The 24,693-nt window shown below is 42.7% G+C and overlaps 1 protein-coding gene across 2 annotated transcripts in view; it reads right to left on the reverse strand.

The window, feature by feature from the left end:
- adamts3 (ADAM metallopeptidase with thrombospondin type 1 motif, 3) overlaps positions 1-24,693 on the reverse strand; it is a 177,578-nt gene that overhangs the window by 76,125 nt on the left and 76,760 nt on the right. For both annotated transcript variants that reach the window (XM_080766756.1, XM_080766755.1), the window contains exon 5: positions 1,575-1,762. In XM_080766756.1, coding sequence (XP_080622882.1) covers positions 1,575-1,762 — 188 coding nt within the window. The remainder of the gene's footprint in view (positions 1-1,574; positions 1,763-24,693) is intronic.

The raw sequence follows: 24,693 nt of genomic DNA on the forward strand, positions 1-24,693 counted from the left end.
CACAGCGTTGAACAAACAGAAAGGTAGGAGCGCACACCAGCAGTGGGGAGGTGCTGCTGACCGCAGGAGATAAAACTATGACTGAGAAAGGAGAGAGGCCGCACAGCTCGTAGTCACGATGCCATCAACATTTTGTTTTTCTTTCACAGCGGTATAACATTTCACCATCTCGTACCTACAGACCCCTATAGACTACTATAGTATGCCTCTGTGGAGCAACGCCATAAAAATGGAACCCAATACAATACTTACATCAGATTGTAGAGATTTCAATACAGACAAAGCAACAACAGATGCCAACGGCCTCTAGGGCCTAGGTAAAGTGCTGTTGCTTTCTCACTTTTTATTCTGCGTTTACTTTACACAGAGACAAAGCGATGTGACAAAGCGGTGTGATTGAAAACGCTATATTGAGAGGATGGAGAGAATGAGTGCTAGGTCTAAAGGCAATGAAGACATTTTTAGCAAAATATGGAAACCTCTTCTCGACCACCTATCATCGGTTGCACTTAGCTGATTAGTCTATTTGCCAGCTCATAGAGCCCCATTGTGAACCTGGACATGTTGAGTACACCAACGTTTTATGTTATAAATGTTGAGTATGGGTCCCCAGCATGCAGAAACTGCCGGATGCTAACTTGCATAATTATGTTGAGCAATTTTTAATATGTGACAATACCATTAACAGCCTACAGAAGGCAAAGAATTCCAAATTTCATCATGCTTTAAGTAGCATGTGACGTGTCAAACTAGGGGGTTTTCATGATGCTGAATCCATTCCAAGCATTAGTTTTGCAAAAAAAAAAAACACACACTCCTTGGGCTATAAACGGCCATAGCTACTTGATTACGGCTATGGCACACACGCACACGCACGCGCACGCGCACGCGCACGCACACGCACACGCACACGCACACACACACACACAAATATATATAATATAAATAATATAAATAAGATGTTAGCTTTCTTGCGATTATAATTGGATGTATAATTGTATGTATTTTCTGTAGGCAAGTAAGGCTACATATAACAATTGTCAATAAAAAAGGGGTTCTCAGGATCCACAAAGCGAACGGCATGTGGCCAGCCTGTGATATAAGCCATCTATGACTATGATGACACATCTACAGTATCACATACATGCCTCCAGTATGTATAAAGACATGATCAGTGACCAGGTTAACAAGATTAATTCCAGACACAAAGGCAGACTCTTCTATACAGCTTGCCTCCGAGCCAAAGAAACGAAACCCAACACGGTACTTCTATCAGAGTCAATCGATTTCAACACAGACAAAGCAAACAACAACTGAATTCAAAGGGTGAATATCCCATTTCTGGCGAGGAACCCCTTTTGGTGTTTTAAACATTACGTTATAATTTAGCTATTGAAAAATAGCAGATCTACAAGCTCATAGCGCGCCACCGAGTGGCGTGCTACGAGCTTGTAGGTCTGCTATTTTTGAAAAATCGTGAAAATATTTTAGAAGATTTAGAAGATTTTCTTATTTATTTCGAGGTCGGGCCTAAATGGGACATCTGAGTGCTCGCTCCCGGGGTCTGAACTTACTATGTTCATGAGGGTCAACAGGTAGTTCTGCACGTGCTCCTTGCCATGGAAGCGCACCACCGAGTCGTCCACTCCCAGGAGGACTTCGATGTTGTAGTCGTCGTCACCGGCGTGGCGCCGTTGGCGGACCGTCTTGTTCACCCGAGTGGCGACCGCGTCGAGGGCCCTCGCCACGTCCAGCACTGGCTCTGTACGGCACAGGGAGACATTTCACTGTCTGATGAGTTCATGTACATGTATATAATGAGACCAGGATAAAAGACAACATTTAAGCTCTATACCTGGCGTCCCGATTTTTTTGAGCATGTCCCTATATGGGCACAATGCAATATGAGCTTGTGTAGATCTATTTCTTTTTTACAATTCACTTACAACACACTAGTATTGTACTAGTACACGCGCACGCGCACACACACACACTCACACCAGTGCCGTCGCTACCTATACGCGCAATACGCACTGCGTTGCGTGTAGGGCAACACGCCGAGGCAAAATGTGCCAAAATGTGCCAAAAAGTGCCAAGCCGACCCTCAAAATAAATAAATTTCTCCACAGCTCCGCCGCATAATGACGATGTCGAGCGGCCGTGTGTGAGTCCTCGAAAATAACCGATCTGCATGAGGAATAGCAGGTGCTCTCGTCAGGAGGGGGGCAGCACAAATATCCGTCCCTGACACACACACCCACACACACACACACACACACACACACACACACACACACATTAATCATTTTATTTATGTCCACATAAGAGAACAATACAAGGACACAAATATTTACAAGGTGCTGCACAGGATGCAGTTGGCAAATGGAATGAATAAATCTGCATAATGCACAGGCAGTTACTGAAAATATACGCATCAAAGATGCATATTTACATTTTCAAACATACAAATAAATGCATAGATAAACACTATTACAGAAATGTTATGATGACAAATATAATAATAGGAAAACATCAGAGAAAATGGAGGAACATTTGGTGAAAATAGCATTTCTATTCAGATTTGTGGCACACCTCATGATTGAATAAATAACTTTGTGAGATTGTAGATTGGCCTTTTTAATCACGTACCGTAGCAATCAGTACTGACTCAGAGCAGACCAAAAGTCCAAAGAATCATGGTTCCATTTGTACACTCTCAAAGTAGAGGTCCTTGAAATTAAAAAGTTAGAGAACCACTGCTTTATTTTATCCCACAATTTTGTAACCCATTTTCTCCACCCGGTGCCAATTGCCTAAACTGTAATCCTGGGCCCTACACTCCCTCTGCCAACCTGGGGAGAGCAACAAACTCCTACATGCTTCCTTCAATGCATGAGGAGTGAGCAGGCCGCTTCTTATCACCTGACAGGTAGAACGTTGCACGTGGAAGGAACACGTTATTCCAACCAGTTCCTATCCCCTCCATGGCGGCGCCCCGGCTGACCAGGGGGAGGCAGTATAGAGACCAGGATTATTCCCCCGACGGGAATCAAACCTTCTAGCCGTGAGGCAGCAGCACCCACAATGGCCTCATTATTGTTTTCTTTCTTTTTAATTAATTTGGAGCGCTCGTGAGAATAATAAGTGACGCATAATCAGCTCACTTCTGTGAATCAAACAAAGACAAACAGGATGAGAAGCACGTACAATTGTAATGGAAGCAAACAAGCGAGCCGTGGAAAACAGCTGCACTTGAGCCGCACCACAAACACCCACTAGTGCTTGCTGGCAGTTACTCGTTTACATTACTTGAGTATCAAAAAATGTTTTTACTCCACAAAAAATATTTGCCATTTTTAGTTACTATGATCCGAATTTGAACACGGGCATTGACTATTAGCATATGCACAAAACAATGACGCCCCTTTTTTTCACTTTCCCAAAATGCAAGCTGTTTATTAGCGTTTTTTATGTAAACACCAGAGTTTCGGAGTTCGGGCTGTGGGATATTCGTCGCCATGGTTACAGCCGTCACCATGGCTATATGGACCCGCAAGCTGTAGGTCTGTAGGATGATCAACTGCGCATTGTGTGGAACATTACTGCACGCTGCCGAGTGCCGACCAGACGGCCAGTGCAAGACAGAGAACGCTGCAAACGTATACTGGACTTTCATGCACGGCCCGTGTCCACACGTTGCGTTTTATGAGCAGGAGGGCGCTTTGCATATCATCTTCATAGCACTGGGACGCAGATTCATTCACACGCACAATGTTCTACTTCTAATCCAAAAAGTTCAAACAGTTAAAACAATAAAATAAAATAAAAACAACAACAGATCTACATGCATACAATGCAGCCAGCAATGCAGCTCCCAATATTTTTTTTGTCTCTGTGACACATCTAGGGGCCGCAATCTGCATTCAAAGATTTTCGTAGAAGCTTTGTTATGTAGCTTTAATATATTAGCACCCCTCACTTCACACGGGTGTGATTTTTATTGTATTTTTTTTATGTGAAAATCGTATCGTGAACCTAAGGTCACATTCCCACCATTCCCACTTCGGTAGACTCAATGCGAATGGGCGGAGAATTTGGGATTCTTGCATATTTAATTTGCTGCAGTTTGCCTTCACACTGTCATCCGCAGCAATTGGAAACGCAGCAGGGGGGACCTTTATCAATGTGTTCCATTCATAAACTAGCCTACACAGTGAAATCTATGGTGATAAAATTACACTTATAACATGCATGTGTCGTGCCGTCTGGGACTGGACCCCCCCTCTCTCTCTCTTTCTCTCTCTCTCTCTACGCACGCAGCCGCCACGCACTGTTCTTTTGAGCATGGAGGCACAGCGCTGAGCGCACTGATATAACAGACAGCAGTGCAAAATGTTTACAAGTTTATCGAGATGAAAGTCCCGACTCCCTACTCCCCACACAGTGACAGCACTCCATGTTTACGGCACGCACGCACAGACAGAATATTCTGTAGGCTATAATACACTGCAGTGTTTTTATGTGTTTTCTTAAGCAATTGTCAATTGATTAATGTACTCGTCTTCATTTCGATCAGGGCTTCGGTCTCCTCATTCGACCATGTCTATCCACGGTAACGCACTGCGTAAAATATGCCTTCTCCGTCTCCAACTGTGTTCAGCTCCTCACCCACCACATTGTTTGCTTCATTTCCTTATTTAATGCGGATTGCATTCACACCTGCTCCGAATCGTAATAAAGTGCGATTTGAAGCGAAGTGAAACCCCCGTTTTTGCTCGGAGTAAAATGTGGTTATTTGATACGCATTAGAATTCGAATGAGCCTTCACACCTGCCAAACGAAGTGCACTTTCTGAAATTGCGCAGCATGATTCGTTTAAATCGCAGCAAAGCTCTCTGGTGTGAATGTGACCTAATATCGTATCGTGAATTCAGCTAATCGTTACATGCCTAGTCACAATGTGACATATTGTGAGCTATTTTAATCTATTTGTCGTTTAAAATATAGGGCTCAAGTGGTTAAATTGAATAACTATGCTTGTGACTTTCTGGGGGTATATTTATGAAGTTGATTAGTTTAATGAAGCAATTTCATCTATTCATGAGATGTGTACGTGTGCATCTGTGCACTGTTGTGTGTTTTAGAATTTACATCTCATTTGGTTTTGAAAACAAACATGAATGCAGGGCAACGCTCATGGTGCAAAAGTTCAGGGAATCTTTCCACTGAAGTAATTATATATATTCATTCAACCACTACAGTTTCTTCAGGCCTAGAGTCGAAGAAATATATAAACTGTGATGCCAGTCATTGTGAAATGAAGTGCTGTGTCACAATCCCTGAAATTCATATACATCACTACACCTGGCACTGATTGAAGTTAATGACTTGAAGTAGGATGTTCATTTTACATCTTCACATCTTTCACTCTACTGTGTATGTATTGGCTAAATGGACATGTCTTCTATGTCTTGCATAACAAACACTGCTAATATCCCTGCTAATAGGCCTCGTACAACTGCTCGTTGTGAATGTATCTTTAACCCGCTCTGCTCGATAAAATGCAGCTAATCAGTTCAAGTACTGAACATGAGAGTGCCAGGGGCCAATACGTCTACACAGTGGCTTCTGGCTTAGTGTAGATTGCTTATTTAGAACGGTATCGTAGAACATTACATACTCCAATCTAAAATCGTTCACACCTATCGGCCAAAATCTGCAAAACCTGTCAGGCATGCTAAAACCTGTCAGTCAGTCAGTCCGTCCATCCGTCACGCCTCGTGACACGCTCGATATATGGCCGTCAGTCCGTCACACCTCGTGACAAGTATGTAGTCACAAGTAGTCACAAGTATGGCCTACTTGTGCGCAAGCAGAGCACCCAAGTACTGTGGTCGGCTGCGTATGTATGTATATAGACCTTTCCTCTGTGGTCTCTAATTGGCTGTTGATGGTGACGTAATTAAGATATGTTTCAATGTTAATGGGTATGTAGGTGTGTCCTCGGAGTCGGTGTTGACGTAATAGGCTTCAAGGTTGGGAGGGCAGTACTTGCGTTTTTTTAATATATTTTTTTGCGGCTTACGCCTTTTATTGTTTTTTTTTAAGGGACAGACAGTAGGCTGACAGGAAACGGGAGAGAGATGGGGGAAGACATGCAGTAAAGGCCGTGTCGGGCTCGGGAGTCGAACCCGCGGCACACTGCGACTGGATTACCAGTCGGGTGCCCAGACGGTTACGTCACCGCCTGGGCAAGTACAGTAGGCCATTTATGGCCTATACTTGTGTGCATGGCGCAAGTTGGCAGCTCGATAGAGTGCATTTCTCGTTCATTATTGTAATCCAAGCTAAAGTTTGTAATAATCATGATATTGAATGATCATTAATGGAATCAAACAAAAAAGCTGGCAGGGGATTCATAGGCAGACGTGTTTGAAAAAGCCTCCGACTGTAAAAGGAGAGTGTGGGCCATTTTTCACTTCTTCCAGTGATGCTGAGGTGGGCAGACACAGCCAGTGATTGAGTGAGGGGGCAGTGGCGGCCTTAAATAAATAGGGAGAAATGGTTGCCACCTCGGCCGTGCCCCCGGCCCCTACAGTGTTGGGATTGTGGAGCGCATTCCTCCTCACTGCCGCTCCTGTCATGACACAGGTCGGCGCTGGAAGAAGTACTCTGTGTTTTCTTTTTTACTTAAGTAAAAGTAGCAATACAGCAATATAAAAACACTAAAATAACCCTATAACCCACAAATGTTACTTGAGGTACAAAAGTATCAGCATAAAAATATACTTACAGCACATAGGTGCAATCAATCAATCAAACTGCCTGCACATTTATTTTTTCCAAATTTGTCAAATTCGTTTGCGACGCACTGAGAGCTTGGAGACCGGTTATTTACAAATAGCCAAAGCATAAAATATGTCTTTGTCGTTAACGTATGTTTTGTAATCTAAGTCTGCAAAGTAAGAAGTGGAGTAAAAAGCTTAATAATAATAATAATACATGTTAGGCCTAAGTAGTAGGCCTATCAATTATGTAAAAATGGAAATGCTCAAGTGAAGAAAAAGTACCTCGAAATTGTACTGAAGTACATTACTTGAGTAAATGTAATTGGTTACATTCCACCACTGGACACAGGCATTCTTGTGCGGCAGGGCCAACGCGCCCCTCCCCCGACCCCCCAGAGTAAACAGCCTTTCTGAGGTCCCTACTTCAAACGCACAGGACTTCCCCTCAGCTCTGCTTAAGACGGCTACTGTGCCCAAGTCTACCCCCACTGGCTCTCAGCGTTGGGTTCAGGGACCACCGAGGTGCGTCCAAATGGACCCTTATGGGTCTGTAACTCCGAGAGGGTACAAATGGAACCAAACAAATGGAACCCTCTCGGAATGAAATTATTTGTTTTGACAGTGTACAGTACACTGTACAATCCTCAGTGCTATAATTCAACTCCGAGAGGGTATACAAATGGAACCAAGTAGACCTGTTTTGTACACTCTCAGAGTTTCTATACCTCCCCAGCCCGACCCACAGCCCGGTCCCAGGGGAGCCCTGCCTCGCACTCGCAACGGGCGCAGTCAGGGAGCTGGGGAGAGGCCCCGTGCTCCTCTCCCCGGCCAGGGAGCTCTCTTCTCAAAATCTGTTGGACCACTTTAACCCGAATTATTGCTCAGGCTATTGACCATTAGCTGATCTACAAACGCAAGCTCTGAGCTTGTTGATCTGATATATATATATATATATATAGCTTGAGAACCACTGCTGTGGCAGACACTTTACCCACACGTGGCACTGTGTGGCAAGGTGGCAAAGAGGCCAGCCAGCGGCAGCACCACAGGCTAAAAATGGCCCAGAGGTAGGCGACAGGAACCACGCCACCGCTCTCCAGTGGAAATCTACTGTGACTGCCTGCCATGGTGGTGTTAATAGCCACTCTCCGACACGCCTCTCCAAAAACGCACACACTCGCATGCCTTTGGGTGCAAGTCAATGGACGGTCATAAGTCACAGTGCTAAATAAACATACAAGAATGCAACGTAATGATTTTAAGATTAGGTTGAAAAATGCATTCATTCATGGAACGTGCGTGTGTGGGTGTGTGCATGCGTGCGTGCGTGCGTGTGTGTGTAAACATACTGTATGATAATACTACTGTAAAATGTTTGAAATGTTTTCTTGCTTCAAGAAATTACAGTGTTAAAAAGTGTAATGTACATAAGTGTGTACAGTACATTACACAAGTGTGTTTCTTAGAAAGGCAAAAACCTTGAGTCTACTCAGTACAGGAATTGAATTAGAAGACAACAAATGTGGCAAACATCTGCCAAGGTTGTTACATAATACATTTCTAATGTTGTTACTGGAAAATCAGAAAATGTTTTGTGCCAGGGACCAGCAGAAGAGAAGATTTGTGTCAATTATAACTAAATTAAAACACGTTCAATATATTTCACAGCTTGCAGCATGTCACTTCATACCGTGCTGCAAGCTATTTTTTTAATAGCCAACATATAAGATATGGATAAAGGGGTTAAATCATTGTGATGCTGTATTAACACAGTTTGCTGGGAACCCAACCACCTCAAGGACACCATTTATGTTATGTTTATTTATTTGACATGGACATCACAATCACATTGGACGAACCAGATGCATTGCTTGCAGTGTATTCAGTGGCGTATTTCTTCTCTTTATATCCCAACATTAATTGGCAACAACCTATTTTTAGGTGAGTACTGAGTATACAGTAAGCACTGCTGCTGCCTTCCCTGAAACAATACAACCTGGGACTGAATGTGAAGCTACAATTGAAGATATAATTTTTCCATGACAGCTTAAGGAAGTGGATACTGTGCTTGTTATTACCGATGCCTGTGATGTCATTTAGTCTTTCATGTCTTATACTGTTATGCCTGCTTATACCAAAAGAAGCTTTTCACCGCTCCAGAAATACAGTACATCAATCTGACAAGAAAGCTATGCCAATTCCTACGCCACCACAGGTGGTCCAATGCTTTTTTCTATTATCCTATTATATCATATATATATATGCACGCACGCACGCAGCCACGAACGCACGCACGCACACACACACACACACACACACACACACACTATATATATATATACCCTGTATATATAAATGCATGACTTCGAAGACATTCACGGTAGCTACTGTATGAATGATATTTCCCATTACCACCGCAACACAATTTGCTAGTAGTAATAGCATTTCAAATAAGTTTGTTTCCGGCGGCCAGGGGTAATGAGAGTGTAATAAGAGCAGTACTCTAAGCGCGTGCTGCCTGAGTAAGCATTGCAGGCTCACGTGTCAAAACATTCAAAATCATTATTTGGACACATGGACACGGGCTCACCAATGAATCTTTTTGCTAACATGGTGGTGGCTCCGAATCCCTGAGGTGCAGAGAAGCTGGATTTGATTTGCTTCCCTCAATTTATTTCTTGTCATATAAAGAGGTTTTCGTAGCCCCGCGTGGCACATAAAACTGAGCTTAATTACATTTGGTCTTTTGATGACTGAGGCAAACCATTGTTCTCTGAGCGTTTTATTCCTTCCTCTGACCACCGACTGGGTTCCAAATGAGCAGGGAGAGCAGCTGACAAGCAGCCGCCTAATTACCGTTGCTTCATGCACGCAGTCAGGGGGAGGGAAAACAATGCTACATGGACCGGGAAACTCAACGCCATGGGAGGAGGATTAGAACAGCAGCAGCGGTGCATCTATGTGCGTTCAGCGGACATCATGCTGCTTCATAGATCTGCGTAAAACACAGGAAAATCCAGGGTGTTCATTTAACTCTGCTGCGTGTGCACCAAGTGGAACCAAAAAGGACCCTGATGATAGCCTGGAAACTGAGACCAATCTACCACCACAGGAACAAAGATGTGATATTATAGTCTGGCCATGCCAGGCTACCGTTTGGACACGCTCGGAGTTACACAAATTAAATGAGATTAAAAAGAGTTTTACTGGGTAGGTAGGTGTATGTGTGTGTGTGTGTGTGTGTGTGTGTGTGTGTGTGTGTGTGTGTGTGTGTGTGTGTGTGTGTGTGTGCCTGTGTGTGTGCCTGCGTGCGTGCGTGTGTGCGTGGCCTGCATACGTGCACAGCACACCAAACTCTGTGTGTCTAAGACCCCAACAAGTTTCCTGTGGAGTTTAAAGTGCACAATTAAAGGCCAACACCCCCACTGGGCCTCAGATAAAAGCATTACTAAGGATTTCAAAACCGCACTATTCTCGTTAACGATGTGATTGTGGTGTGAGTCAGTGGTTCTAAATGATTCAGCGTAAACGATGATCCGTGCACAAGATGGACTCCAGCGCTGTGGGACACATCTGCCCCTTCAAACAATATTTCAATGTTGTTGTATCCGTATCTGTACTTAACTACCGTGCTGTCTCTGAATTTCCTCAGAAGGATCAATAAAGGTATCTCTGTCTGTCTTTTTATATAGCACTATAGCACGTGCTATGTCAGATGCAACTCCAAGCTAAAGTGTGAGATGAAATAAACATGCTAGAGAAAAGCCAATATATATATAAATCACAACGCAATACAGTGTATTGGATAACAAAAGAAGATTCTATGAGCTCACAATCTTGTAGATCTATTCTATTTGTTGAATGTTCGTCCCAGAACAGCGATGCTACAGTAGGGTTCAAGTATTTAAAACCTGTGTAAAGTGTGCTCTCCTGTTATAGGTAGATTCTGCAGAACAGAAATCTCAGGTTATATAGTTACGCTGTACATTTTAATGTTATCATTCAAAGCATTTCGCCACATATTTGAGAGCTCACTTGCAATATCCTCCAAAACGAATTGGACTCTGAGTTGTTCGCCAAAGGCACAACAGCGCCTATATGGACTCACAAGAAGTTCGGCCCGAGTCCACAAATCGCCAGGTGCTTTCTACCGAGGGACGACCGAGAGCCTGCTGACGAGCAGCTTCACCAGCTGGTGTGGGAGCTGCACAGACAGGGACCATAAGGCTCTGAGAGCACAGTTCGGAGGAGCTGTACACTCAGCGCTGCCTCAAAAAGGGAACGGTATAGAGCCCTGGGAGTTTACGTGGTTAAAGATGTGGTATCCAATAGGCTAGTAGTTGTTCAAATTATGCGCATTTTCATAAAGAGGCAATTTTCGTGTGACTTGACATGAGAAGCAAATTGTGCTCCTTTCGTCTAGGCCACTTACGTTTTTATTTATTTATATATATTTGCCTGAAGAAAGAAAGTACTGAAGAAAATGAAAGTATGCAAGTGTGACATCATTATAGTTCGGATCTTGCCAGGGAGGACATCCGAGTGTCTGGACACTCCAATTTAATTGAAGAGCCATGCAGTAGTCTGCTCTAATCCTGTAACTATGACAACGTTCTTCAACAGTTACACAACTTACTGACATTAATCACATTCACATATTCTGTTCTGCACAGGGCATTTGTCTAATCAAGATTTTCATCTATATCTATACATTCACAAATAAAAACTCTGCCTTTATGTGTGTACACGAGTACCTGTGAGTTTGTATAACTGTCCCGAACAGCCTCAAACTTGGCATGTGTGCCCCAGAGTGGGAAGATAATCGACAACAGTTATCGAGAAATGTTGGCGAACGTGTTTGTCCGCGAGTCTATGGAGGATGAAATTAATCTGTGTGTTTTGGGGGTATAGGCATCAGCTTCCCTGATTGGCTAACCCGAACCATCGGCTTCAGGGATTTGCCGAGCTTTGCGTAATGTTTATGCAAGTGTCAGCATGTACCATGGAACTCCATTGGCGTATGCCCATGTTCAACACGACGTCAGTTTCTGACAACATCAGGGATCCCCCATATGTCCATATTTAGTTGATTGATCGAATGGGGGTGGGTACAGCACTAGGTACAACATTTTGTACCTAATATTGTTATAATTATTATTGATTGTGGTGGTCTTTCTAAAATCTAAGTGAATAACGTGTACCTGCCTTTCAGTTGTGGCTATAACAGCATCACTGGTCCGAAGCAACTCTTTTAACGTAGAGTCAAACAACTTTTGCATCGTCGCACTTCTGTGCAGAGTATGTGTGAGAGAGTGTAAGGTTGTGCGCGAGCACACAAGAGAGAAAGAGAGGGAGGGAGAGAGAGAGAGAGAGAGAGGGGGGGGGGGGAGGGAGGGAGAGAGAGAGAGAGGGGGAGGGAGGGAGGGAGGGAGGGAGAAAGAGAGAGAGAGTGAGAGAGTGAGAGATATACAGCACTTCTCATGCAGACAAAGGAAGGTCTTGTTTTTCAGTTGGTCAGTTGCAACATGCTGTAAGTAGTAAAACTTAAAGTTCATTCATGGCTGGCTGAACTGGTTCTTTAGAATAAATGCATTTATTTGGGCCTCCATATATCATCAGCGGAACAAAAACATGAAACGCCATTGTTAAATAAAAGCACAAAAGCCAAATGAGAAACTGAAAGGCACCTCGTCCCAATGTTCCACTCTTCCTTAAGTTAATAGCAAACGTTGAATGGATGCTGGAGTGAATAGAAAATAGAAAACTTTGAAAAATATACAAAGAATGTTGGATTATTGCACAGCTTAGACGAGTGTGTGTGCATGTGTGTTTTGTCCTAATACAAAATGGCTCCAGTTTCATGCGAAGTAAAATTTGATAATTATAGTAAATTGACTTACTTTGAAGCTACAGGACTGTAGGATGTCAATATAAAGAGCTTTGTAAGTTTGTAGTTCTTTGGAGCACACATGAGAGAGTACACCAGAACTACACATAGGGTTGCCAACCTTGAAATACAAAATTCTCCCTTATTTGGAAACTAAAAGACCCTCATTGAACTGATATGGGACACACTTTGTTCATTATTCTTTGAGAATCAATAAACGACACACATCAAGTTCAAACAACTCATATTCATACAGGTTGTTATCCACTTAAACCCTAGACCCGAGTTATTTCTGTACTTGGACCGCTTTTTTCTGTTTACACCAAATATATTTGCCAACAGTAGCCAAACGACACGATCACAAGCTCACGATCTTGTATACAAGTTAACGATCTTGTAGATATAAAGCTCACAATCTTGTAGTTTTGGCTAATGTGCCCCCCAGAATGTGGATGCTGGGGTTCAAGTGGTTATAATATACAAAAACTAGTTTTCTCGGCGGCCCTTTTTTTCCTGGCCCGGCCTGCTGTCCCTTATTTGAATTGCAGGTAGTTGGCAACACTATTACACATGATCCACAAACAGCATAACCTGACGCTGCCAGATGAGGGCGGTATTGCGGAAACATATTCCCCAACACAACACTCATCTGGGATCTCTGACGGAGTTGAGCCCTGAGTCAGATCTGCTTCGTACCGAACCAATCAGCGTGAGCTAAAGGCGGGATGCGGATGTGACGGTATATAGACACGTCGATATGATTGGTTGTGTTTGCACGCCCACACGGTGATAGACAGACGCTCCCATCCAATCATCTACCATGTATCTTGAAAAAAAGGAACAGCCCCGTCATCGAATTTGCTTCCGCGATCCCAGATCCAAATAAGCTGTGAAACAAATTTGTGTAGCAAGCTTTTTGGATCTGGCAGCGTCAGGTTACAAACAGCAGTGTTTCCCAAACAATGGGTCTGGATACGTTTTTGGGTCACGCAACAACTTGTATAGGTCGTGACCGGCAACTCCGGGACCACTTTTTTGTCCTCCTGCACAAGCTGAAACTTTTTTCCCCCACTGTAATAGAGCCTTGCCTGTTTACTCGGGGAGACATTGAATTGTGACCTTTAGGCATTGAATTCATTGTAACCTTTAGGCATTGAATTGTAACCTTTAGGGTACCCATGTACCCTAAAAAGAGCTATTGATGATGATGAGGAGCACATTCAGCCACAGACTCATCTGCGGCTGAATGTAATTTAACCAATGGTACAGCTTATGGTAACTAAATACTAACTACATTGGATCCATTGGTACACAGGTCCCTTTTTTTCTCCATTTCCTGAAAAGTAACAGAGGCCAGCCTAGAAATAAATCATGTTTTCCTTCATCCAGTAATTATTAATGAAGCCACTTTTCTCTGAGTTTTAGATTATGCAGACATAACTAATAGGATTGCTGCTCCGTCATTTGTAAAGCACGTCGATACTGTGTACCATTATGCCCTAAGACGGGTCACTGGTGACAGTAATAATTATGGTACTCATCATTGTACACTATGTGAACGCAGTCTTATCCTCTCTGTCTGAGAGGCGTGATAAACACTGGTACAGTATATCTGTTTATTTTTAAAACCATTTCAGGAATGTGCCCCCCTTATATTTGTTCTATGTTGGATCAGAACCCTAGTCCCTACCAGAGTGAATTCCTGATGCTCACGGATCCTTTTGCTCAGGCAGAGCTAGGCAAGGCAGCCAGTGCTCCATCTGCTTGGAACGAGCTCCAGAACTCCTCAAAATCAGTTAATTTCCTTCTTCGGGTCAATTTAGGGCAAATGTTTTGTAAACACTCTTGTTCAAAATTGTAACTGCTTTATTACATTTCTTTTGTTTATCTGTAATCGATTCATGCATTTTATTTATTGATGTATACGAATGACTCTACCTGTTGAGTATGGCGTTGTGTATCTCGGCTACATTGTGGCTACAGACAGACATGCGCAGGAACTCAGTGCAGTTACTGCTCGCCGACCATGGGTCGGTCTCAGTTCCATGTTGATTCTATTCTCAACCAATCACATACAGTACTTACTTCATAATAGAATACCCTATATGTAAATGGGAAAGTTGCACTGCAAGTTTAAAGTCGACCGGTCAGGGAAATCCTCGAGATATGCAGGTGACAGACAGACACATAATCTGGCTCAAATCGCTAATGATTTCATGATATCGACTGTACCACGTTGACCGTTCTGTTGAATTCAGATGGATTTGTATTGCGGTGTGCATGCGCTATGAACCCATCTATATAAATCGATATAGTATTGAATGTGTTCAAATGGCGGCTGCGTTGGGGGACTGCGCTAGACTTTAGATCAACTCAGAGCTGGTGACCTGGTCTTATTGTGCATGAAGCTGAATGTTGCGCTTTTTACACATGCAAAATGAAAGAAATTGCTTGCTGATGCAAGAGGGCAGACACATATTGGACATAATCCCACATGCAAGAATTTTAAGTATTTGGCTCCTTACTCGAGCTAGCTGGCAAACAGTGGGCAGACATGGAAGGAGGAAAAAAGGAAAGGGAGTCTTCTAAAGCGCTTCCTGCGCCGACTGCTATGTGACATAGCGACTGGATTATTCACAGTGAGTGAAGAGAGGGTTTCTGTGATACACAATATTGCTCAACACTCCTGAAGTCTTTTCCATCCTCCTGTCCAGGCCAAGAGCTGCTAATTATCACCAGGTTTGAAATGGAAAGAATTCATCAGAAGCATTCAAGGTTCGTGCGTCTGACAACATGAGGCAATGTGGAAAATATCTCTTTAATCTGCTTTTTCATTGTGCAAAGAGAAAGGTTTCACGCTACGCCACACAATGACGACCATATCACACGGCAGATATTTTGCGTCAGTAGTTCTCAAACCTTTTTCTGTCCATTAGGACCGCCAAATGTATGTTTGCTGTGGAGTCTGGACCCCCATCATCATCATCATACATTCATACTATAATTCTGACAATGTCTGTGTGTCTGTGTGTCAGAAACACTGCCGTAGCTCCTCACCGCCTGCACCAATCACTCCCACTTTTTTTTACCATAATAATATGGAGGTCTTAACGAAGCCCTTTTTTCCAATTTAACAAATTATAAATTAATAATGTATTAGTGAATTAAAAATGCAAAAACGCACCCAGGGTTGTGTATTTTGTGTATAAGGGCTAGTTTTAAATAATTTTATGCCAGGGGCCCCCATTAGAGAAGTTTTTTTTTTTTGGAAAATAATAAAAAAATATTTGGAAATAGCGGATATACAATCTAACACTGAGATTTCTGCTATTTAGCTAAAATACTAAATAAGGCGATTGTGCTGGGGACCTGCTAGTAGCCCCTGGGGACCCACTGGGGACCCGCTGGAATGCCCTGAAGGACCCGCTGGGGGCCCCTGGGGACCCACTGGAAGCCCCGGGGGACCCACTGGAAGCCCCTGGGGACCCACTGGGGGCCCCTGGGGACCCACTGGGGGCCCCTGGGGACCCGCTGGGGGCCCCGGGGGACCCGCAGGAAGCCCCTGGGGACCCACTGGAAGCCCCTGGGGACCCACTGGGGGCCCCTGGGGACCCGCTGGGGACCCCTGAAGGACCCGCTGGGGGCCCCGGGGGACCCGCAGGAAGCCCCTGAAGGACCCGTGGGGGTCTACAGAACCTGCTTTGAGAACATCATACTCTATGATGTAAGGGCAAAATGGCCACTGCAATGTGTGAATATAGACAATCGCTCTAATTTGCCGCATATACGTAGTAAAGATGATTTTATTAATAGAGATGTTAGGGCACATTTGAGGTAGATTTGCTATGTTGAGTATTTGATGGGTTTGATGGGTCCATTCCTCCCACACAGAGGCTCGTGCACACACACACACACACACACACACACACACACACACACACACACACACACACACACACACACACACACACACACACACACACACACACACACACACACACACACAACCTTTGACATAGGCCTAATTACAATGTTAATCAAGGTACTTAATGCAAATTCAAAAGAGCTACCCGTGTTACCTACGGCAACTAAAATCCTGATAATATAACATTTTAATAATAACAGTAAATTGCTTTTCCTATCGGCTAATAGCCTCCTCGTACCCATAGCACTTGCGGCACAATTTGTGATTCAATAAACTCACTGCCTAACAACTGTCAAATTAAATTATGTTTATGGCTTTATCAGTTAACGTGCAGTTATGAGGCAATTAAATGAGCGCAATAAAGCCATTAGCATTCTTCAGAGGCTTGGACGTTATCACCACAACCCTTGTTGCACTGCAGAACGAAAGCAGTGCTCCAGCACCACATATTCATCAGTGGTGAAAGATGTAACATGTGTTTTATTTAAGTAAACTAGACTTTTATTGGCCTAAAATATTGTCTATGTGTACATGCATTCGTGAATCCTCTTGCTGACTGGCTGTCAGTATTGGGAATTTATAAAGGGGTTTCTTGTGACCCTACCATTAACATCCTATGGCAGGCAAAAATGTAAAAAATGTAAAACTTTCCTTTTGCTTTAAGTAGCATGTGACATGTCAAACTAGGGGGTTTTCATGATTCTGAATCCATTCCAAGCATTCGTTTTGCACAAAATACACTCCTTGGGCTAAAAACGGCCATAGACGTCATGACAAATGTGATGAGGTCAGCACATTTTGGGCACATTCATTTTGGGCAAGTGGCTATGGCTGCAAAACGAATGCTTGGAATGGAATCATTCTGGAGTTACTGTATGTGCATTACAACTGTACACACGTGGACGTACGTACAGAGACGTGGTGTATTTATAGATAGAAGAGGTTTCAGAAAACGCATTAAAATGTTTTTGAAAATAGCAGACATATACAAGGTCGGGGTCTTATAGAACAGCTATTTTCAAATAGAAGTATAAAATATGGCTTAATTGGTTAATACTGTATATAAACTGGACATACTCAAGTAAAGTCAAAGTACAGTAGTATTTTCTTCTTAAGTACAGCCCTTGAGTAAATGTACTGTACTGTACTTCCACCACTGCACACACGACATATTTCATCATACTTCCCACAACACTCAAGGCTGTGATTAGCCTCAGACGGTCCTTTCTCTTCTCAATGTCAGTGTTGAGCAACGAGATCTGTGCACAAGTCTTACATAAAGACGAGAAAAACACTTTAGTTTGGACTTTTTATCCTGAAAAGCAACAGGTTTGGACGAGGTTTCCACCCAACAGAGATGCATTGCTGTGGGGCAGAAACGTTGTATTTCCTTGATTACATTTTCTTCCCCAGCGTAAATGAATGCTATTCACACTATGCAGCGTGTTGTGAACTTGTAGACCAGCTGTTATTTGATTTTTTTTTTAACCCATTTAGGCCTGACCTCAACATAAAAAAAAACTCTTCTAAATCTAAATCTAAATCTATTTCAATTTATTTTTTAATTTAAATTATTAAATCATTAGAAACTCTGCAGCCGCAATCAGAGACAAGATGTTTTTATAATCGTCTGTCGCTGCGACGGCGGAAGGTTTCAACGACAGGCTGGCATCGCTGTTGCCAGCCAGGGTGTTCTTGCTGGTGGTGGTTTCATATTGTCAACAAGTAGCCTAGGCAGAGTACAGTACTGTATGCAATATGCATGCATATATACCCATACCTGGCAGGTGAAAACAAGCACCCAGATTAGCGTTTCAATGCCTGATCTGCATGTGTACAAGGGACAGGCAACGCGGTCCACCCCCCACCACCCCCCGTCCCGGACAGTGAGGAGAAAAAGAGGTGTTAAGGTGCCAGACTTGGATGGTTAGAGCGGTGCGATTACATACAAAGTCAATGCAAGACGAGAATTACGCGAACGGGCGCGACCTGGTGCGGTACAAACGGGACGAACCGAGGAGAATATATATATATATTCAGGTCCAATTCCTCATGGGGGCCCTGGCCCCCCGGCCCCCACAGACTCTACGTCACTGGCCGCAATGATCAGCACTCAGGTCAGGACTATATTACATGAAGTTTGGAGTAGGACAGCACATCCTCAGGTCCTCATCCTCATCCTCAGCGCATCCTACAACAGCTCAGTTGAAGGTACCCTATCAGGCTGGGTCACGGCCTGGTATGGGAACTGCACTTCCCGAGAAAAGATCAGCCTACAGCTACAGCTAATAGTGCGCTCGGCAGAGCGCTTAATGGGAGGCGAGCTCCCCGAGCTCCAGGGTCTATACAACAAGCGGTGCGTAGCCAAAGCCCAGCTTCATTATCAAAGACAAGCACCACCCAAGTCACAAACTGTTCAACCCCTCATAACGCCTGCGGAAGGCCTACCGCAGTATCAAGAGCAGCAAAACAAGGCTAAGGAACAGTTTCCACCCGACAGCCCTCAGATTGCTGAAGTGAGCCTGTCAACAGGACGCTGCAGCAAGGCATGAGCCTTGCCCAGTGACCTGATGACAGGCATGAGCCTTGCCCATTGACCTGATGACAGGTATGAGCCTTGCCCATTGACCTGATGACAGGCAATTCCAATGACAGGCAATGCTGGTCTTAGGCTGGCCCTAGACCTTCTTTTTCTCTTCCTGAACCTTCCTGAAGATAACGGTTGTGCCGTTTGTGAAACAAGCTTCTAAATATCTGAAACCCTTTAGTTGTACTTTTTGTGGTAAAAGCGCTCAAACTTTCTTCCCCTCCCGATCTCTCTTCTTCTCTTGAAAAAGAGGGGGGGGAAATACAAAATAAATTACACAATGGGAACTATGCTCACCCACTTTTTCTTTACAAAAATACATTATGAATCAATTGTACTTGTATATGACCCACTATATAGGGCGCAAGTGATTAACAGTGTATATTTGTTTTGCTGACTGTTTTAAGAATTTGTGTACAAGAAAATGGTATTGCCTGCATCTAGACTCTAATAATACGCTAAATTAGAGATTCAAATCATGAGCTCCCCAGCACAGCTCAATTTCAAACACTGGGGGGGCTTGTTCAAGCCAGGCACCTCAACAGTAGCTGCACCACTGTATAGGGTTTTTACAGATATTGAACCAATGAAAGGTATTATCAAGAGCTTTGTGAATAAATAATAATTACATCAGGACACAGGTTCTTGTTTTACAGTTTCTGAACAGTAACAGTGTTGGACACCTGACAGCGACGCTATGTTGAATTGGTAGCTGATACCTAATTGGGACTCGGGGCTGGTTGGAGGTTGTGGGCTTCTAACAGCCTCCCTCTGCCCTTTTTTCTCTCTCTGCTTCCTTCCTGCCTCACAGACATGTTTGTTTCATTGCTTTGTATCTGGTCTGCACAGTGCACACATTCTGATTTAATGAGTCATGATGCAACATATCACCACACACTACTGATGATATTACACCTGCCATAACGCTTTAACCAATTTTGGGTGGGAACCCCTTTTGGTGTTAGCATTATTCTATGCTTTAGCTATTGAAAAATAGCAGATCTGGCGCGCTACGAGCTTGTAGGTCTGCTATTTTAGAAAAATCGAAGAACGACTGACATAGAAACATAGCTTTTTCAGAAAACTGTCATTTTCAAACAGACATTTTTAGAATCTGATCTCAGGTCAGAATGGGTTAAGCCCATATTATGTGTTGTACGCCGGAAATATCCTATCATTGTTGGCAGCAAATGTTGTCTGGCTAACAACTTAACCGGCTTAATATTCTCTTTACTCTCTTTGTTATCCAGCGCAGAATAAAGTCGGAGTAAAATTTAAACTCTGAGATAAATTAACACTCCAGATTTTACTGTGTGCTCTTTGACATCCATTCTAGCTAGGATTACACACCGAAAAACACAATTCAATATTTTTTTTCCTTTCTTTCTTTTTTCTCCTGTGAATGTTATTCATTCTTGCCAGCCCAAATTCCTCCTCGTTGTGGCAGTGCTCCATTCTGCTTAGCACATCTGTGTGACAATATATAAATCAACCCGTCCCCCACTACACCCCCACCTCTGTCTGTCTGTCTGTGTGTGTGTCACTCTGTCTGTCTGTCTGTCTGTCTGTCTGTCTGTCTGTCTGTCTGTCCCGTCCCCCCTTAGCAGTGTTGAAACACAAGCCCAATCTGGCACATCAGCATGTTTTTTCCAAAGCTCAATTACCGTATTTTTCTTTCCTTTTTTTTCTTTCTCTTGACACTATCTGACAGTTTCAATCATTTGTGCTGAGTACTAGGGCTGGCTGGGCAATTAACCAAAAATATAATCAATACGCGATAAAAAAAATACAGTAGCTGATCTACAAGCTCATCTACTCTACAAGCTGTAAATTATTATAGTATGATGAAATACTGTCATGGAAAACAATAACATCTGAAATGATGATGATATACACCACATCAGTGGTAGTAAGTGCTTCTACTCAATAACGGACAAGGGGCCAAACCTTAGCAAATTAGAAAATCTCTGTTTTTCAAGAAGTACCGTATTCTCTCAAGGTGAAGTGTACTAGTCATTTCATTTAGTCAATGTTTAAATGTAGGAGCCTCCTCCTTTTTCCAGTGTGACATTTTTATTTTTATTTTTTGCTGTAATCAGACCATAATGAGATATGTGCTCTCGTCAACATAGAAATGGAGTCTGACAAACCCAGAATAATTAGTACAGGATCGGGGTCAATATGAATATTCAAAATATCAGAGAATGTCTCAAAATATCTTAATCCAATATCTCTGTATCCGAGGGCAAAGGCCGAAGCTGTGAAGGTTTGCAATTCTATTGCAATACATTTGTCGCAATTGAGAAAATGAGGCAAATGTTTCACCTATATATAAATCACCACAAGTGTGTATAGTATACCCAAGCCCTTCCACTGTGTAAACGTGTCATCAAGTTGGGATGGTGGAAACGAGGGGTTTAGACTAATTTATTTGAATATACCTGTGAATTGTTTTACAGTTTGTTAACTAATTGTGAAATCCAAACAGAATCCAACGAAGGGTTAGCATTCTGACGGCCATCACACACTTGTGCTTTTGTTGGGGAGGGTATTTTTTTCCTTAAGTACACTTGGAGGCACCTGCCTGCATTAGTACCTCCTTATGGAGGTGAAGAAGTGGAAGAGGAGGTTCTGCATCGACAAGTTGTATGCTGCATCCACTAGCATTTTGAATGTCAACGTTATGAATGAAGCGTTAAGCTGCATACAATTCGGTAAAGCCCTGCCATGTGCAAAAGTGAAAAAACCTGTATCATCTGTCAAGTCCAAAACTGTTACTTTTCAGGATTCAAATGCAAAAACAGCTAGAGTAGCACAAGCTCAACCCGTATTGCTTTGTGGCCTGCCGCATTTAAGCTTGTGGATCTGCTACTTTTGATGCTTTTGTGTAACGCTGTAGTATGATCAAGTAGGGCCTTAACCCATTCTGACCTGAGATCAGATTCATACGAGGTTTCCACGGGACACACACTGGTCTGATGAACCCATTCTGACCTGAGATCAGATTCTAAAAATGTCAGTCGCTCTTCGAATTTTTCAAAAATAGCAGACCTACAAGCTCGTATCGCGCCACTCGGTGGCGCGATATGAGCTTGTAGATCTGCTATTTTTCAATAGGTAAAGCATAAAATGATGCTAACACCAAAATGGGTGCCAGGTCAGAATGGGTTAATAAAAATATATAAAAAAAAACACAAAGAGTTAAGATGAAAAAGGTTGTCAGAGATCAGAAGGGATCTCTGTAAACAGGGTTCCTACACATTTTCCATTTTATAAATCCATACGTTTCCAGACTCAAATTTCTGGAATTCTCTGTAGAATACCTCCTAGATACATATGTAACCAAACTAAATGCTCAAGAAGATTGTAGCATATAAATCAATTAACCACTTAATCACCACCTTAGCCATGCGATGGTGGCGAAAAAAGCCAATGTGCAAGCTCACATGTCACAATTGGACACATTGTAGATTGGCTATTAAATATTTTTTGTTTGTTCTTTGCCTACATTGCCATGCTCAAAATAGGGACGACATGTTTGTTAGATTGTGCAATGTTGAGTTTTTGTCATGTAAACGTAAACTGTATTAAGTATGTACCTTCAAGCCCTATAGTAACATAAGTGATATTCATGTACAATTCACCAGTGAACTAGAAAAGAGAACTAAAGTAAAGAGCACTAACTTTATTTTTCTTCAATGGCTGTTTATTTAACTGTGTATATGGACATGATGATGAATGCAGCCAAATAATTATGTTTTCCTTATGAAGAAAATATATGTGTGCTTTTCTAATAACTACACTGCGTAACTAATAAATGTTCAGACAAGTATTTGTCATAATGTTATTTGTGATGCTATGCATGTGCAATTCATAGGTATTGTCATATATTCTTTCAACTGATTTGGTGGGGGATATGTGGATTTGGTTAAAGTTAAAAGTTATTACAAGTCAATATTGCAAGTCAAAACAATACTTTATACAACATGTAAGAAACCCTGTGTAAAGTTATGAGTGTGGTTGAATGTGTGAGGTAGTTGATGGGGGGAGACAGGTGGTGGCATGTACTGTACATGGGCCATGCTGTTATTCTCATTTCCACACTGTCACACACTCAATTAGCAGTGTGATTCTATTCCATTTGAATCCACCCCATGAGAGATAACAGCCAGACGTTTTGAAGAAATCTTCCCTCAAGAACAAGACAACACTTTATCCCTAGAAACGTCTGCTGCTCTTGTACTTTTTAAACTACTATCTAACTATCTTGTCTCTCATCCATTAAACAGACAATGAAGAAAAAAATAGCTTCCAGACTGAGATGTCAATTTGGGGTTTGTGCTATTGGCAAAGGAAGACGCCCACCGGTTCCTTGTCATTCCTAGCACATTTTCCATTATTTGTTTCCCGGACTCACTCTTGCTGCCTTGCACTACTCTGCCCAGTGCAAACATCCCTGGGACCATGGCATGGAGGATTCATGCCAAAGTATCCATGCTCCAACTCATTGTTACTGATGTATCTCTTCTATGTGATAACTGTGTCCAAGCAATATAGTGAGTTGAATGTTGGTGTTGGTCATGTTACAATACAAAAGTAGCATCACTAGCTTGATGATTTTTAAATATACTTATGTCTGCCATAAATATAACAAGTCACATGTTGAATCTACATTGAGTCCATTCACTTTTTTTTAAAATATTTTTTATCCCATGTTTTTGCAACCCTTTTTTTCACCCAGTGTCAATTATCTAATGGTAATCCTGGGCGCTACACTTCCTCTGCCAACCTGGCCCGGACGTAGCGTGTGGAAGGAACACGTTATTTCCGACCAGTTCCTTTCCCCTCCATCAGGCGGGGACCTACCCTATAGGGGACACGGGGAGAACATGCAAACTCCACACAGAAAGACCCTTTCGCCAACCCCGCCTCGGGTATGGGCACTGTTGCCGCGGAGGAGAGAACACGCCCCCAGCGTCCCCAGCAGGAATCAAACGCAGGACCTTCTAGCTGTGAGGCGACAGCACTACCAACTGTGCCACCGTGCCCCCAGTCCATTTACAATTTTAAACGTAATTTTAAATGTAATTTACTCGCTGGCCTTTCTATGCACTATTCAAGCCTGATCAAATATGCTGAAATAACACAATAATACATGCAATTTCCTTCCAGATGTTAATGGTTTTTAGGTGTTTGTTACCCAAGGCTGTGGGAGTCACTGAAGTGTAACTGAATCCGTGGTTTAATTTAAGAATATGGTAATTATTAACACAAGAGGCAAACAGAAAATAACAGAGTGAATCATGTGGTATCTGGTAACTAGCAGCTCATACAGTTCAGCCAACAGTGAAGTGGCAAACTTTTCAAAGTTGGAGCTCTGCACAGAAATAATGGTCTGGAAGGAAGAAACGTTTTTCCCTTTTTTTTTTTCTACTTCACGTCTGATCAAAAAGGGCATTTAAGGGCATTAAAATAAAAAATTAAGTTAATCTAGCTGAACTCTGTA

Source organism: Protomyctophum bolini, assembly GCF_963924005.1.
Source record: "Protomyctophum bolini genome assembly, chromosome: 6".
Taxonomy (NCBI): Eukaryota; Metazoa; Chordata; class Actinopteri; order Myctophiformes; family Myctophidae; genus Protomyctophum; species Protomyctophum bolini.